Source organism: Triturus cristatus, chromosome 9, assembly GCF_964204655.1.
Source record: "Triturus cristatus chromosome 9, aTriCri1.1, whole genome shotgun sequence".
Taxonomy (NCBI): domain Eukaryota; kingdom Metazoa; phylum Chordata; class Amphibia; order Caudata; family Salamandridae; genus Triturus; species Triturus cristatus.
Window position 1 is genome coordinate 617,306,038 of NC_140592.1, and position 18,646 is coordinate 617,324,683.

Here is an 18,646-nt window from a genome sequence, read left to right on the forward strand (position 1 = left end):
AATTGCCTCACCTAATATTTGCAAATTTTGTTACGATATTTTTGTTTCATTTTTTTTTTTTACTTATTTGCCTTTTTTGTGTGGTTTATTTTCATTTTTTCCATTTGAACAATATATTTACTTTTGCATCTATTTAAGGTTTTATTTATTTGTTGTATTACTGCTTTGTCTTTTTTTTTGCTCCATTGTTTTTTGGCACCTTGCCTCCCTGCTGCGGTCTTCTTTCGCTTTGGGCATGCTTTAAAGCACAAGCATTAGTTAAGGTGTCTGCACATGTATCTATTTAATTCTCTCATTCTTGGGTCATACCATACTCTGCTTCATGAAGGACTTATTGCAGCCGATCAATTTCTTCCTTCCAGGGGCTAATACAACCCATATTGAGAGTTACAAACATTGACTGCCACTTGCTGCCTCCTTACAGAATAGCAATCCTCTACATACGGCCTCACAAAACTGGACCATCTTCTTTTTCTAACAGACACAGAACTCAATCTCTGCCAAACTCCCACCACGTGATGTTATAAGGGCTTTATCCTGCTACACCCAATACCATAACAATGCCTCAGTCAAAACCTCTTGGACATCTTTAAGTCGACAAAAACTTTAAAATGTTGGGGGAAAAAACAAAACAAAAAGAGTTCTATAAAATGCACTATTTAAAATAGGACTTACAGATTTGAAGGCCAAATCATTTCAATTGGTTGATGTCCAATTTCTCTCTTTCAGCTTATTTCTGTGTCGATTCTCAAACTAATATACTTAATTGGGAACTTTAGATTGACTCATTTAATGCACTTAATCAGCACCTGCTACTCTTACTCCCACTAACTGCTTTGCATTCTACTTCTGAAGAAATCTATAAAGAAAAAACAGTTTTAATGGTAATGTCAATGCATTTTTGTCTCTTAATCCTAATTGTGTATTCCACAGCTTGACTGGAACGGTGTCACTAATTGAAAGTAAACACTTTAAGAAAAGTGCAGAAGATACAGTTGAAGAAGTGACACTACATGCCTTTTTGAATTTCAACTAAACAAACTGTGCAAAACATGGTGACAAAGGTTGCATCTTTTATAGAAGTGTTCAGAAAGTAATACCTACAGAAAGCATGTTTAGTAGTCCAGGTTGCTACTCTACAAATGTCTGTGAGAAAGAGCTCCTAGGAATGGCCCGTGGAGGAGTCTTTTCTCAAGTGGAATGAGCCTGAAGTTTCAGAGGAGCAGGACCATGATGCTGGGAAAGTCTGAAAGCAAAGACTTGGAAATTCTAGACAGTATCTAGAAAAGCCAAGTGCACTACGAAATGCCCAAGAGGGGCGTACTCGCACTTTCAAAATTAACAACAACAAATTTATGACACATTGATGTGAAGTGAATAATCAAATTCAAACTCAGTCTTTTGTACAATGAGTAAAGAATAATCGTATCAGAAAATAGAAAAACTTCCAGATGTAGAATGAAGTCTGTCTCTTTATTCTTTGTGGATTCAGATAGCAAAATCAACAAAACGTTGCTTGTAATCAGCAGTGATGATTTCTTTAAACTTCATAACAAAAAATCCCAATGCATTTCGGGCTCTTGAATAAGCCCTTCGTAAGTCTGAAAGGCATTTGTCTTTCCATACCTTGAGGCTTATTTATGAAGAGGCATGGGGCCTGGACTAAGGCACCAGAAGATAATGTCTTTATTTAAGTGAATTCTGTTACATCTTCCATAAAGACAGACCAGAACATCCAAACAAAAGTGGTCCTTCTAACAGAATGTTTAATGCTCATAAGAAGACTGTATCTATCAACAGGAGACTGTAATTTATAAAAAATACTTCCACATCAACAAATCCATGTCAAACTAGCTTTAAGCGGGACAAGGACAAATCACATTCAAAACCTGTTCAAATCACGTGGGGTTTAGGATTTTTATTTGATGTGTGAAGATGGAGAAGACAATCAAAATGAAGCCTCACCACGTCATTTGCTCTGGAAATCATACAAACCAGTGAAACAGCGAGCCACAGCACCATCTGCATCACTGTCCTTGTCCCAAAATCCTTAGAACATATTCTGTATGTATATCTATTGTGTGCATTGACACTGCCCCTGCAGTTTCAAAAGGTGCGACCAAAAGGTCAGAAGAGTCCGACATATACACATGGAGTGCACCACCAAGTCACTGTTCAACAGCTATCAATCAAACATGTCTAGTCCAAAATTAATCTTTATTTTTCTTAATGATGATATCGGACAACCAACACGTTTCATTCACTGCATGTGAACTTCATCAGGGTATGCGATTTAATCTTTCAAAATATTTATAGTGGTAAAGTAGATATTTTTCTTGTCCTTAATTTTAATGTATTCTCTCGCACAAATGTGACTCTTCAAATCTCCAAATATGATAATGTGCAGATATGGTCATCAGTGTCATTTATAAATCCCTTGGGGCACCTTAAAATGTGCCACAAAGCATGTGTGACATGGCGGTGCACACATGTATATGCTGCTATGGAAATTATGTTAGAAGGTGTCAGAAAGTTTTCAATATAATGATCCTTGTTAAGATTGGAATGGTCATGAATGACTAGCCTGAAGTGGATTCAACTGACTAGACAAGACCCAGTAACACAACCTCCAGCCATTTCCTCTTGGATTGTTTCAGGGTAGATTCCTATACCATACGGGGTAGCTATGCTTTCCTCTAATAAGCTCAATGGGCATCCACTAGTCTCTAAGGAAGCACACTAGAGTTCAGCAAGGACTGAGATGGAAGAAAAATCATTGCCAATCTGGTCCCAAATTGCTCAGTTAAAAAACTGCAGTGGTGGTTTGAGTCTGTACATAAACAATGTTCCCATGGAGGATATAAAGAAAGCACTACAGGTTCAGTGTTTATATGCAGTTGTTGGTCTTGGAGAAGCAAGTGTTCATGAGTACAGCAGTCCCCGCAGCACACTCTTCAACTGTACTGACAAAAGCCTGTGGTCAAAACAATTTCAGATTTTTGGGAGAGAAAGCCCCTACAAAATCCACAACTGAATGGACTCCAAGGCCTGGCCTCAAATTACACTGCAAAGGAAAAGCCTCTCTTCATTAATATCAGAAAATTCATTAACATACCAGCATTATTTTAGAGGATTTTGTTTCTAGTCTTATGAATGGTAAAGGGAATGTCCAATCAATTGCAATATCTATTCTGGTGACAGAAGGTGCAGGGAGCAAAAGGGCTGACAAGGACTACTGGGCCCCAACTGTTTTGGGTGAGGTTGATTGCCTCTGGTGTTCTCGGGCACGTCCTACTATTGCCCTGTAAACTGGGTTAAGAAAACCCATATCACACATGACCCTCAGAGTAGCAAGAGCAAGCAGTCAAAGACATCTAAGGAAGGAAGGATGGAAGAGACAAAGCACTTACCCTATCACACTGGATGCAATAATGTAATGTCAAGTCCAATGCTGATCTTTTTAGAAACACTATTTTTAACCACAACAGAACTTAATAAGGTACCTACAAAATAAGCAACCCTATAGGACCTGCAGGACTCTCTACGGAAAGAAAATAATCATTATTAAAGCTAAGGTGCAGGTTGGCGCTGTTGCAGCAGAGTAGCTTCCTTTCTTTTTGTTACCAGTAGGTCAGTCCATAGCAAATGACTATTAATTTCTAATTCATGGATAGCAATGTTCAACAAAGAGTCCAACCAAACCCTGTTAATTAAAAGTTCACAGGCAAAGTATCACAAGTATCTCTCTGGGATACCTTCCACTGATGGGATGCCTGTTGGAGCAGGAAAGTCCCAGACACTGCATACAGTAGGGCACATGTGACTATGAGTGGTGTTAGCTCAGGGATTTCTGGATGCAGAACAGTGATGTCAGAAGGTGGATGACTGGCCAGGGTTTGTTGAGTAAATTAGCTGGTGCCTGTTGGACTTGCTGGGTACATCCTGGCACTAGCGTGGTGTAGGCATGGATAGTCGCATGGTGGTACTAGGATTGTTCGGGGGAGGGGGGCGTTTATTGTGCATTGCACTTTTTTTTTTTACTATGTTGGTAGATGATGGGTAACACTGCATGGCGGGGAGTTGGAAGGCCAATCCTACATAACACACACGAGAGCTGACCTTACAATTTTGATGTTGAATGTCAGAGGGTTGGGGACAGACAGCAAGCTGTATAGGGTGCTCACCATTCTTTTACAACAATCCTAACTCAGGCCATTTAATAAAATGGATAAGATATATTGATGACATTTGGTTTCTTTGGAATGAAGATAAGGGAACGTTGTGTACCTTTTTCAACTGGCTAAAAAAAAGAAGTTCAGACATCAAATTCACCATGGGAACCATCAAAATACTCGACATTTTTGGATGTGGAAGTCAAGGTAATGGGAGAAACGTTAGCTACAACTTTACACAGGAAGCCAACTGATAAAAATATGCTTTGCACTTTAAGAGTTTTCATACTTGGAATCTCAAAGACAATTTACCCCAGAGGCATTTTTTTGTGAATAAGGCGAAATTGCAATTCAAAAGATGATGACATTTTTCAATGCAGATTTATTACAAGAAAAACTAAGAGACAAAGTATACCCACCTAAACTACAAAAGCATTTGCTAAAGAGAGCCTGATATACACTGAGAGAATACTTACTAGTCAAAAACGAAAAAGCAGTCAAAAAATCGAATCTGTGCTTCCACATTTTGCCCACAGACAAACAACTTCAAGAAAATTATTTGGAGTAATTGGAATTTAATCAAAAAATCTGAATATGGCTTTCTATGTACATTATTTGCCATGAAGAAAAATGTGAGCTTTGGGAAACAACTAGTAGGGGCTTGAAGCACTCAAAAAGTGGTTTAAACCAACTTACGAACCCAGTGGAACATGAAGCCCCTAGAAGGCCACCATAAATGTGGAAATTAAATCACATGCAGTCAAACGATAGAAGGTACAACATTTGAGAATGCCAACATTACACGGAAACATACTATTTTCTCCACTGTCAAACCAAAAATGGGGTACACACAATTGTATGCCCTTGCTAAAAAATGTACAGAGGCAAAACTAACCAAGAAATAAGACAGAATTGCCCAGCATAAGCACTGCATAAAGACAAAGACAGCCATAGCCCTGATTGTAAATCATTTCATTACAAATGGGCACACTGAAAACGATTTTCAGTGGACGGTATTATAGATCACCCAGCCACATCCATGAGAATGAGCCCTTGAAGCCTCTTTAATCCAAAAAGAACACCTCATACTGCTATTTAAAACAGACCAAAGGACTCAACAAAATGACAGAACTACATAGATAATGAACAGACCAAGCACACCATCAACAAGATACATACCATTTTTAGAACAGTTTTTAGGTCTCGCCTAGCGTTGCAGGGCGCATGCGCTGCACGCTCTGCAAGGCTTCTTGTAATCAAGCCAATTTCAGAAGTGGAGTCTAGGCTCTGCCCCTTCTTTCCATAGGCTTGCATCCATGTGCATGCTAAACCCTGGCTTTCCATTGTTAGTGAGGCTTTTTAGTCCCGCTTTCTTACCGTCCTGTCTCCTTTTGGCCCCGCCCACCCAGACTGGATCTTTTACTCGCGGCGTGACACAGTGTCTCTTAATTAGCCGCTAAGCACTTTTTTCCTTGTATTAGCACAATGGCAACGCCCTGCAGAGGAGCCCTACGTTGTGCACTCTTTGGCAGAGGAGCTGCGTGATGCAGCGGTAATGTGCTGTTTGTGACACCCCCCCCCCTGTTTTATTTGTCTCTCCCCACTCCCTCCGAGATCTCGGTTTATTTATATGTGATTACGTGATACAGCCCACCAGAGCCTCGAACCCTGTTCGCCAGCTCTAAAGTTGGCAGCTTTATAGGTTGAGCCACCTCCTCGCTTCAATTCTCTGCACCGTTTGTTACAGATGCTACATGTGCCGTGTTGTTTTTAAATTATATATGTTGTACAACTTGTAAAAGGCAAAGGACTAGGCAAAACCCATCATGACTGCAGTTTTTCGGGAGCAGTAGACATTCGCATTGCTCATTTTTTTAAGGCGGAGAGAAAATGCTGCGTCACGAGCTGTCCGGGCACTAAAGCTTCAGGGCGCACTGCGTTTGTTCTCCGGGACTTTTGTGGCGTCTCTGGTGTTCTTAAATTTCCTGCTAGAGTCTGCATTTTAGGCGCTCCTGTTTTTGCTGTCCTACGTTGGTCCATGGATGAACCCGCGCGCCTTTTTCCAAGGTACAGGCGTAGCAGGTTTTCTGCCGAAACATCACACGTTCCAGTCCATTATTCAGTGACCCGGGCTATAATGACATATGACACACATGGTAAGTCCTTCCGGGGATGGTTTGTGTGTGTGGAGCCGCAAGGGTTTCGGTTATATTGTAGTTTGAAAGACATAACTTACAAGTGCATTTGGCATCAAGAATGACTTTAGAGGCCAGTTAGACACAATTGCAGATGTGGATGGAATTAAATGTGCGTGCTTTAACAGAGAATTTGCCTCAAATCCTTTACTACTCGCCGAAAAGCGCTTCAACGGGGTAGTAAGCGCTACATAAATACAGTTGCATATTCCAAACTGAACATACTGCGGGACTGAAGGGGTAAATTGCCTGATAGGATTGAAGAGGAGCTGTTTACCGCCCGCTGTTGTGACTGAGGGGGGTGTGTGTGTGTGTGTGTGTGTGTGTGTGTGTGGGGGGGGGGGGGGGTGGGGACGCAGAGATTCGTCACTTGGTGGTGAATAGCATAACATCTGAACACCCCGGGGCAGCGATCTTATTACTGATTTTGTCAAACTCAGCAGGAAATCGGTGCAGTGGTTTTATAAAAGTCATGCGGACGTGTGTATATGTTAGCAGTTTTTGTGCAGTTTCACAGTGCTATAGAAATCCTGTGGGGCGGAGATCCTCTCTGCTATGTTCCGCAGGGTGCTGCCTCATCGGGGTGATAAGGCCCCCAGTCTCTAACATGATGTTGCCGCGCTGCACCCCGGTGGTGGCTGTCCAGGTGCGTTTCTCGTAAGACCTGGGCGCTGTACCTTCCGCTGCTCTCGGGTGCTCACTCGTCACACTCGGTTTGTTGGAGGGGTGGGTGGGGGTGCTTTAATGAAACTGAACTGCGTGCGGATAGTGCTGGCGTTAATTGGTCATGGGGCTTCTCCAGCTCACAGGCCCAACGGCTACGACGATCGACTCCAAGGTTTGAACAAGCATTTGCAATGCAATAGGTCTCGCATTTATGCAGTCTGAGCCATTGGCATTGTAAATGACAATAGCCTTTATTTATGTTTTGGTTTTCAAAACATAAATAAAAGGCAGTCATTTACAATGCCAACTGCTTAAACCTGTATAAATGCGAGACCTAAGTAAGCAGTCTGCCGGTAAAAAAATTTGCATCAAGAAGTAGCTGTTTTTAATGGAAAATATAATACACATTTTAAAAACAATACTTTGTTTTTGAATTTAAGAAGAAACATTGAATGGTGCTACATCACATTCTCAACTACGATGCCCAGCATTCAATTGGCCGACAAAATAGACACTATCACTTAGGCCTGAAAACCAAACTAACACAGCATTTCCCAACATTTGGACACGCCAGAGGACACCAAAGAATTATCCGGGGAGCAGAAAATCTTTGCAGTAAGTTCCATCTCATGTTTAATAAGAAGCTACAAAGTCAATTTATTAAAATAATGAGTCAGCTGCGTATAAGCAAGGACACAGAATAATGTAGAAGGTTAGGCAGACGAAGTATAAAATCCAATGTATCAAGTTAGGACACGGATAAAAATCACACAAGGTGTCCAAGTGATTCGTTACCAAATTACGAAATGAACACAAGACAGAGCACTTCAAGAGCAGTTACCTTCATAAGTACAAAATAAAAACGTGCAGACAAAGCAAAAAGTCAGAGAAATGAGACAGAATTAACAAATGCATCCGACACAGGAGTGAAGCCTGATTTAAAAGGTTTTTCAAAACGTGAAGTTAGATTACATATGGCAGTCTCTAATGAAAATATTCTCCATTATTTCTATAGACACAAAGGAGAAGTCATACAATAAGAATATAAAAATCACAAGGAAAGGGAGTAGAGTGGAACCTACTAGAGAATTCGCGAAAAACTGCCAATAAAAGGCTTGACAAGGAAGCTTAAGGTAAAAAGTATTTTTTAACTCATGTAAACAGACACTAGAGTTAATTTATACATGGAGTAGTAAGAATCCAACACTCTTATTCATTACTTTCCAAAATTAATCAGTCGGGTCCTGATGAGAACCCCAAAAGAAATGTGAGTTTGAAACAGAACGCATCGACGGCCATTCATGGAGAGTTATTTACAATCAATGAGACAACCTCATGTAAGCCATCCTGGAAAAAGAAATTGGTAGCTTACCTCAATAAAATGGGCTAGAGAACCTCTATAGCTGAACTTGGAAAAAACAGGAGGTCACAAAGAACATTAAAAATCGAGACCTTACTACCAATTAAATTATTTGACTGGTGTGAATGTAACATGAATACATGTTGGACATACTTTTTAAGATGCTGGATGTTTTTGACCCATATTTTGGTTAGAATTTATTTTATAAAAGAAGTTGTTTTGGAAATGAATTGTGAACCCATATAGTCCTGCAGAAATGTGTCTCATAAACATAGGTGGCCTGATTAAAAAGAAGGTGTTTTCGAAATGTATTTGATTAATATGAAGTCAGAAAAAACATAAAAGTATCAAGACAATTAAATTACTTGATCTTACAAAAAAGTGTCGATTGAATAATTTGAGCTTTGCAACACTGCAAGTTTTTTTAATTCACCTTTCTTAAGTGGCATAAAATCTCTATAGCTGTTTTACAGTTAACGCACTTGGACAATACAGGTGGTGCACGCCTTGCAAAGAAATGGCGCAGGAGGGTATTCCACTCCTCCTACTCTACTTACGCCAGGGGCGCATTATTCTGGGTAACGCCCAGTGTCCCATTCTCCCGTACGTATGAATATGTATGTGGAGATTGATGTGGGTGGTCAATTTGTATTGTTTTGAGGGACCCTGGACAGGCGGGACCTGACTTTCTTGAACAACTATGCCCCTAATAATGACGTCCCGTCTTTTTTTCACAATATACAAGACCTGTTACTTCAAGATGCTGATGCACCACTGCTGTGTCTGGGCGACTTTAATTGCATTTTAGACGATGAACTTGACAGGGGGTCCCCTAGGGCGGGACCAAGCCTTTAACGACCACTGCGCTCCGTGATGTGATGCAAAACCTAGGGTTTGTGAACATTTGGAGGGGGCACCACCCAGCACAGCTGGTGTATACCTATCAATCCACAATTCCTGCAAAACTGCTAGTTTTCTATAAAACCACTCCCCTATAAGCTGTGCCTTGCAATGGGGTGACTATGGGAGGGACAGTAGGTCCTGGAGGATGCCAGCTGACATCCTAGAAGACCCAGTTGGGAAGGGGGTGCTCTCTCAAGTTCTATCGGATTACATGACGATCAACTGGGGTACTGCGACCAGTAGGGCAGCTATTTTCCATGCAATGGGAAGCACCGAAAACGGTCCTGAGGTGGTCAATGCATGGATTTAACCTCTGGAGTCTGTAGACAGCTTCACGCTTAAGCAATATAGGCTGCAAGCGAAGGGGAATAAGTCTGGTCAGCTGGTGGCCTGGGTACTCCGTAGGGAGCATCCCCCGCCCTTGACCACACACTTGATATCGACGGACGGCACCAGGGTTGCCATCAGGGCTGGGATATTAGACGTTTTTAGACAGCAGTTTCTGACAGTGTATGCCGCAGTTCCCGCCATAAACCCAGACCGCTATGTCCCATTCCTGGAGGGACTGGACATCCCATGGCTGGCACCGCTGGTTGCAAAGGCCCGTGATGGACCTGTTGGGCTGGAGGAGCTGCGCCTAGCACAGATTATGTTGCCCTAGGCCAAGGCACCAGTCAGAGATGTCTATCAGGCATTCCTGGCAACCGTTACACAGGATCTCTTAGAGGTTCTCTTGGAGGCACAGGAGAGCGGAGTCCTGCCCCCATCAATGAAGGAGGGCGGGTGGGGGGGAGGGGGGGGGGAAGGGGGTTAAGATCGGCATGATTCCTAAACTAGGTGGTGTAAAGTCTAACCATGCTGCTTATAGACCGCTCACCATGATTAAAGCAGATGTGAAAATGCTGTGCAAGATACTCACTAATCACCTTGCACCTCATATGACCCAGTTGGTACATGAAAATCAGTGTGGGTTCATCCCCAGATGGAACAACGGTACGTATCTCAGACGTCTTGCCGATGTTCCTCATGAGGTGGAGCACCGACAGCTGGCGCTGGTCTCCACGGACCTGGAAAAGGCATTCAACACGGTGGACTGGAGCTAAGAGTTATGGGTCTAGGCCCATGTTAGAAATGGGGGTGTCGGGTTGGCAATGGCTTGCACCCTGTGCAAATAGGAACTCTTATTCTAAGGGGATTACACAGCTAAGATAACTCTTGCTCACCCCATTGGTAGCTTGGAACGGGCAGTCAGGCTTATCTCAGAATCAATTTGTAAAGCATTTGTACAAAACACACACAGTAACACAGTGAAAACACTACAGATGGACACTACACCAGTTCAGAACAAGCATTTGCAATGCAATAGATCTCGCATTTGCGAGAGTTGGAGCCATTGGCATTGTAAATGACAATGCCTGTTATTTATGCATTAGAAAACCTGCAAGCTGTGCGCAAACAAGCACTTTGTACTTCTAGCTCTTGCTTATGAGAAGCAAAGCTGGCAGTCACTTTTACGGACAGCCTTACTTCTCGTAAGCAAGGACTATACGTACAAAGTGCATGTTTATGCAACACTTGCAGGTTTTCAAATCAAATTAATAAAAGGCATTGTCATTTACAATGCCAATAGTTCTAACTCTAGCAAATGCGCAACCTATTGCAATACAATAGGTCTCGTATTACTAAAGGTTTGAGCTATTGGCGTGGATAATAACAATGCAAGGCCATTAGCTCAAACATTCCGTAATGCGAGACATATTGAATTGCAAATGCTTTTTATGTTGTTTTGCAGTTTTATATAGAGCAAACTCGTCCCCATGGTATCAGAGCGCTTGACATGAGCACCAGTTGCATTACAGGCGGAATGGAAAGTAAACGTTTAAGAATTACAAATGTGTGAATGTACAATCGGAAATAATGCAATTTGTACACCTAAATTTAACTTTGTTGCCTATGAACCAGGTCCGACCTATGTCGTAGTAATTTTTGTGTAAAGAGTAACTGAACCTCATAGGTTGACTATTTGTGTTTGAATTTATAGCTCCTATGTCCCCTATACATCACTGCTCTAAGGAAACAGGCCTTTTCCTTCTACTGGTCATGGAGCAAATGCCAAACTGAACAGGCTGCACCGGTCGAAACCATGTTTTTCTTCAAAAGGGTATCCTGAAGTCTACTGTAGTGGTTTCCTTGAAGACACAGCCCGAGATCACAAGGTCAATACACAATTGGATTTAGTCGAACTCGAACTGCAACATCACAACGCGTGCATTTGTGGGTGTGCCACAAACAGATCCTCACTGGAGGGTTTTAGCAGAGACTAGAAAAAAGGAAGAGACCATTCATTCACGCAGCTCATCGCCCAACATTTCACTCCTCTTTCCTTCACAACGTGAAAAGAGAGTTGGGTTGGCATACTGTTGTGATGTAGAGTAGTGGAAGTCCAATCAGTCATTTTTTTTTAGAGTTTTAGATTGCGTGCAAACTCGACCTAAAGTTATCAGAGCGCATTACATGGGCACCAGTTGCATTACAGATGGAAACATTAGTTTTTTTTTAGGGGGGTTAAGTGATTTGCCAAGAATCACATGATGATGAGTGTCCCCGCAGAGACTCTAATCCAGATCGAGGTCTACCGACCTCGAAGCGTTACCTAGCAGCATTACCCATTATAAGGTATTTGGAGGCCGCTTCACTATAATTGAGTCTGTATTTTATTTCCCAACGTAGACTTAAGGGGGCCGTACGTTTTCCTTGCATTACAGACCATGCGCACTTGCTAAATCGCAGTTCAAAGGATTTCAAACAAATGAAAACAAGGTGATTATCCACATTTAAAGAGCATCTCAGCAACAAAAAATGGGGCAGCCTACAACCCTCAGGAGGCAGAGCGGCCACCACAGGAACTTCACCTGGAGGCGCAGATTAAAAGGTAGCAGAGCTCCCGCAGCGCGGGAGCATCTCAGCAGCAGAGTGGGAGCAACCTACAACCCCCAGGAGGCAGAGTGCCACCACCGTAACCGCGTCCGGAGGTGCAGATTAAAATGCAACAGAGCCCCCACAACTTGGAACGTGCCCGTGCGAAGACCGGGCCCGTCGGCGCCAGTCAGAGCCTGGGCTTGGCCCCCCCCTCTTTCAGTCCCCGGTTCGACTGATACACTCATCGTGTACAACTACGTGGACTTCACTCCCTGGACTTAAGGTACTTAAAAACATTCAATTAACAATTTTATTATTAATAAAAATGGGCGAACAAAAGGCGCCAGGGGCCGGCATTTCAACACACATGTACTGCCATTGATAACATGCTAGCCAAATCAGCGGGGGCATACTCTAATGAAATAGTACTCGGTGAACGCAGACGTTCGTTAGATCTGGGCCATCTACATAAGCATCCTGTTAATGTGGCCGATCCTACCTCCTTTGCTATAACTTTCCCGCAGCACTCCCTTTACCAGTACATAATACAAGATTGCTAAACACCGGTTCCTTCAATGCTGTATCTCCCACTTGCTGCATTCACTGTGCCTCGCGGATCTCGTTGAGTTACACAGTCTGGGCTTCTAGATTATACCCACCCTCCCCCAAACCAAACAAGCGGCAGTGAAAGCGATCACTATTGTAAAAAAAAATTTTTTTTAAACGCAAAACAGATGACTTTTTACTGCCAGCGTTGCCAGCACTTAAAGCAGCAAAGCCACAAGTAAAGCGATCGCAAAAGTGAACGCGATCGCTTTTGGAAACATTGAAAGCTGCGAATGGTGCGCGCGCGTGCCTCAGCGAGCCGTGTGGTTCCAATTATCGCGCCTGTGTCTGGGCACGATAATTGAAACCACGTCAGCAATGCGCGTAATAGACACCAGTAGGCCATGGGCGGAGTAATGCGCCCGTCTTTGGCCTATTGCGTGCTGTCTTAGTAACAAACACGCACGCCATGGCCAATAGCAGGACAGAAAAGTAAAAACACACGCACGAGTGTCTGCGATTCCAGGCTCTGTTTCGGAACCCCGGACAAAAGGACTCTTGCTGCGCGAGCACTGCTGCGCACTGCAAACAGCAAAAATCCAACATACACAAGTAAAGATATAAATTTTGCAAGAATCAACCAAAAATACAGTTCTTTGAAGTAGATCGCGCTAACCGGGGCTATCATGCGTTGTGTGCAACACAGTTCAGTGGTGCCACGGCAGGAAGACCAGCAAAACAGTACCTTTGGAAATGAAGAGGCCTCTAGGACATTGCGAGGAAATCCGAAAGTCGGTGCAGAAGTCAGTGAGACTTTGAAGTCACACATGATGTGGATCGATCTCAGTGATGTTGAAGTCAGGAGCGCCACTGTTGGCAGGTGTCAGGAATGTGATGTTGTCGAGGTCGATGCGTTGTGCTCCTCACAAGCGGTGACCACGGCTTTGGTGTAGCATAGTGTCAAAGCAGAAGCGCTGTAGTCGGTAGACCCGGGGCTGTTGTGTGAGACGGGACGATGAGCCGTGCTCTTTAAGAACGGTGCCGTAAGCCATGGTGCAGGCAGCGGTATCATTGGACGAAGTCAGAGTGGATGGTGCTACCGTCGGTCAACCAAGGGCTGCGATGTGAGACGGGGCGATGCATCGTGTACTTCACGAGCAATGCCTTCAGCCATGGTGTAGGCAGCGGCGTAGATGACTGCATGAAACGTCGTCATTTGTGAGGTCGGGGCTGCGAATGTTGTTGCAGTGGATGCATCAAGCTTCTCACGAGCAGTGACCATGTCTTCAGTGCAGGCAGCAGCATCAGTGACGGTGTTGGGTTACTTTTCTTCGAGTTACAGCACAACCACTCAGTTCCAAGTGCCCAGGACTGGTTTCGGCACCACTTGTCAACACAGTACTCACAGGAGAAGAGTCCCAGTGCTGTCAACAAGGTGTGAGTTTGGGCCTGGCAAGTGGGTGCCCTTGCCAGGTCGACATGGAAGTTCAAAACTGCACACACGGACACTGCAGCGGAAGGTCTGAGACATGGTTGAAGGGCTACTTGTGGGTGGCACAATCAGTGCAGGAGGCCCACTAGTAGCATTTGAATTACAGGTCCTGGGCACACAAAGTGACCAGTTAATCAAATATGCCAATCATGGATAAACCAACCACCAATACAATATACACAGAGAGCGTATGCACTTTAGCACTGATTCCCAGTAGTAAAGTACTCACAGTTGAAAAAACAACAAAAACAGTTCAGAAGAAAAGGAGGAAAATGGCAAAACATTTGTGGGATAACCCTGCAAAAGGGCCAAATCCAACAGCCCACAATATCGGGGATGGATCCGGTTACTTTATACTGACCCCAGTGAAAGAGTGCACGTCGGCGAAGTCGCTCGGAGGTGAGAGGTGGACGCGGCAGGGCTGCCCCGTCACCCCTTCTGTTAGCCGTAGCGATGAAACTCCTGCCAATCTGGGCACGTCGTGTTATGTGAGGCAGGGGTATATGATTGGGTGACGCACAACAGATCATCTTTTTATACCCATCCAATGCGTTTTTTTATGTTGCCACTCCACGCGTACATTTCCCCTATTGTTGTAACTCTTAGATGAGTTTGGCAACTTGTCTGGTCTCCACCTCAATTAGTCCTTGATCTTTTCCTTGCTGGTGCTGGTCCCTACGCCATTAGATCACCTTCCGAACCTGGGTCTCTGATGGGAGTTGGCAAGCTTTCACTATTTGGGGATACAGGTGGCCCACACAGGGACACAGCAGCTATGCCTTAAAGTGGATAAGATCGTCAATGCCCTATGGAAATCAGTGACTTACTGCAGAAGGGCAGGGTAAAAAATGTAGATTGTTGCTGTGATGTGTGTATGCACTGCACATACGATGACACGGATGAAAGTGTGGATGATGATGCCCCGAGGGGAGGGCTAGTTGCAGCAATGCCAGGGTGTTTGTGTTGCCTGGCACCGTGAACAGATGGAAAATGGCCACCCAAGAGACTGAATTTTGGATAATGACTCCTTCCAATATGATCTGCGGTGTATCATGTTGCCCACACTGCATATAGTTTAGTAAAAATGAAGGTACAAAAAAAAAAAAAAATTTATCACAAGTATTTGGAATCATCTGTTGCAGCGTGCACTCGGAATTACTAAGCCTAGATGTGCCAGTAGACAAGGAGCTCCAGGGCTCGTTCTGGCAATCGTGCCTCCTTCTCGCCAAGGTCAGCAGACTACATGGCAGCAGCCGCACAAGGACACCACCAGCACTCTGCTCCAGCAGTTATGATGGAAGGGTCTTTGCCAGGCGGTCAAGGTAGCTGGTGTAATCGTCTTGAGGCAATGCGGTCTCCAAATCAGACAGTCTTTGCAGTTGATAAAGCCAAGGCAGACTTAAATCAGCAGTTGGACAGAGACCTGGGAACCATTAGCATATCACGCATCTTCTCAGTACTCTCCACATTTCTTATGGTCACTCTGGGCCATTCCTCAGACTATGCTTGACAGCTGGGATCCCCACCACAGGCAAGTCAGATTTTGGATGGACAAGGCACTCTCCTGCTCCCTCTCAGAAGGCAGGTAGCTCCCAACATAACTGGCAGATCCACAGCTTTTTCAAGCAAGGCTGGCCGAAACCAGGCCATGTCCCCTGACCTAATAGAGACAGTTTATCAGCAACACCAGTCTGGGAAAACAGTTTCTCTTCTCCTTAGACATGAAGCAGGTCAAACTAGAACAAAATGGGGAAGTTTGGGAACCATTTTTAATATGGTATTTTTAGACATGGATGTAAATCTACTGTCTGGGTTTAGAAACCGGCTGACCTGGTTTCTTTATAGGTATTGGCTCCTCACAGCAGGTAGGGACAATGTTGGCTTGGGACAGGAGTGCCAGGAACACAAGTAAAATAAATGTGAAGGTCAGCACTTGGGTCTCACCAGCCTACCAGAATGTGTCACTCAAAAGAGACTAAAGGATCCAGGGACTCAACAGAAAATTCTGTTTCATTAGCAGCTGTCTCTTCTGACTCATCACCATTCTCCCACTATTAAGCAAATGGCAGTTCTTAGAAAAGACTAATCATAATCCCGACTAAAAAATGCTATAGAAAATTTCGAAAGGCAGTCCTGTCTCCACATTTCTATGCTTCTGTGCTAAATGTACATACTCCTTTTCAGGAATGCAGGAAATACACTTTTACTGCCTAGGGGGCTATTTCACAAGCTTCATCTTTTGCCATGTCATTCCAGAGGCTATCCAAAATAGATCCCACTGGTAACCGCATATATACTCACACTTGCAAACAATACAGAGTCCTGCTATTATACAGGCAAATGCACTAGACATTCACACAAGGATGCCAGCATAGGATCTGGTTGTGACACGAGTGGAACTCTAAGTAGGCTTTCTTTCTTATCCCTGAACAGGTAAAAAGGCCTATTCATCTATTGATCACCAAAAACATGGTAAGCAGCCACCACTACTCAGTGTACATGGTCAGGGAAACAGACTGAAGGGAACACTTTTGCCAAGCTCTGGGCCTCAGTGTCAATTGTGAGCCAAAGCCTGAAGCACACCCTCAGGATTCTGTGTGTGCTGAACCCAAAATTAAGTCAGGATAGCAGATTTACGTGCAGTTGGGTCACTCAGGGTAAGGTTGCATGTCCTTTACCATAAAGCGTTCCCAGCAAACAAAATGGTGATCTTTTATTGTTCTCATGTTGTGACAATACTGACTGCCTTACTACCAACAAGCCTAAACACTCCCTGTGCTTTGCCACTATATACTATTACAGTCAAGTACTATGGTTTATTCTAATCCATGCAAACCAAGCAAAACCACTTACTTTGTAGAAATTGAACACTAGATCAAGCTCGCAGACGTTGTGGAAGTATTCATTCAGCACCTAGGAAAACATGGAACAATTCAGATCCTGTTTTTTGCATGAACCTAGCAAAGAAAACTTAATGTATATTCTTCAGTTCTGCCTGATATTCAATGCTAATGTTTCTCTTGCTAACGTTTGCAACTTTTGGGGCCCAGGGGTTTGAAAACAAGATATTCATCAATACTCCTTCACCCCCATGTGTACTATCTTTATAATCTACGCTCAGACCTCAGAGGTAAAACATACATGTTGCAAGAATTACTCATGGCCAAGAACACCACAAGTGCATTGTAAACTATTATCCATTTCTTAGCTATCGGGAAAAATAAAACAACCAACTAAAGGGGCATACGTATGTGTATAGCTTTCAAAGACATCTTACCTCCACAAAGTTGTGAATTGCCTCCAGATATGCCAAATTATTGTCGTTCACATCAACACATATGCAGAAGTACAAACCCGCGTAGCGCCGATAAATGATCTTAAAGTTTCGGAACTAGACAGAACGGAAAAATAGGAAATGCATGTTATTCACTTTCTGTCAGGGAAATCCTCCAAAACCAAAAGATGAAGTCGCACACATCTTCTTCACAAGCAAAGAAATATAGACTCCAAACATTACATAAGTGAATCAAGGCCTAGGAGAGAGGAGGCAAATGGTAAACATCCAACTGTTCTTACCAATTAGGGTTTAAAGAAATGCTGCACTCAGTTTAGGCTGCGTGTTCTTAACTATTTTGAAACTGAGATCCAACTTGCCAGCCTAATTACTCAATGATATATGCAATCAGCTGTCAAGGATGTACTGAACTTGATAACATCAATAAAATAATCCTAATTGACCAATGTTTGGTTTGAATTTAGTTGAGTGAACATGGGCTGTGAAGTTGTTGCACTACCAGACCCTAGGAACAGTTTTCATCTGTGGCCAGGACTCCACTGAGTTGCTTGCTACATCCATTTTTCCCACTATCCTAAACTTAGCCGCGGAAATTGGGACTCAGACTCTTGCAGGGGGCAAGATTTACCCTACAAAATCGAAAGCTGGACTGGTGGACGTGCACAGATGAAGTAGAAGCAGATTGTGCCATTGACATTTCATGTGGGTAGTGGGAAGGGGCAAGCCTTCAATATGTGCTGGGGGTACTGTCAGAGCTGACAACGGAAAACTGACAGTCTTACCTCTACAAAGTTGGTATGTTTTGCATCACGAACCGTTACAACAGCATGAACCTCCTCAATTAACTTCTGCTTCTCATCATCGTCAAACTGCATGTACCACTTGGCCAGCCGAGTTTTCCCTGCACGGTTCTGTATCAATATAAACCGGATCTAGATAGGGAAGAAATAAACAAGAGAATGAGGGTAAGAAACTAACACAAGTAAGCATAGAAATACAAGTGAGTGAGCTCCCCAAAGCTCAATTGTGGCTCGAGCCCAATGTCTGGGTTCTCGGTTTAGCTCGGTCCTTCGTCATCTGGAGCTGTTGACCAAAGAA

General features: G+C 43.5%; 1 protein-coding gene across 2 annotated transcripts in view; it reads right to left on the bottom strand.

Annotated features, from left to right (window-relative positions):
- The window catches only part of AP2S1 (adaptor related protein complex 2 subunit sigma 1), a 43,672-nt gene that overhangs the window by 18,414 nt on the left and 6,612 nt on the right, over positions 1-18,646 (bottom strand). For both annotated transcript variants that reach the window (XR_014968679.1, XM_085625657.1), the window contains exons 2-4: positions 18,331-18,480; positions 17,531-17,644; positions 17,107-17,166 (exon numbers count right to left, since the gene is read on the bottom strand). Coding sequence is in view for 1 of the 2 variants with exons in the window: in XM_085625657.1 (XP_085481783.1) it covers positions 17,107-17,166; positions 17,531-17,644; positions 18,331-18,480 (324 nt within the window). In the remaining variant the exon portion in view is untranslated. The remainder of the gene's footprint in view (positions 1-17,106; positions 17,167-17,530; positions 17,645-18,330; positions 18,481-18,646) is intronic.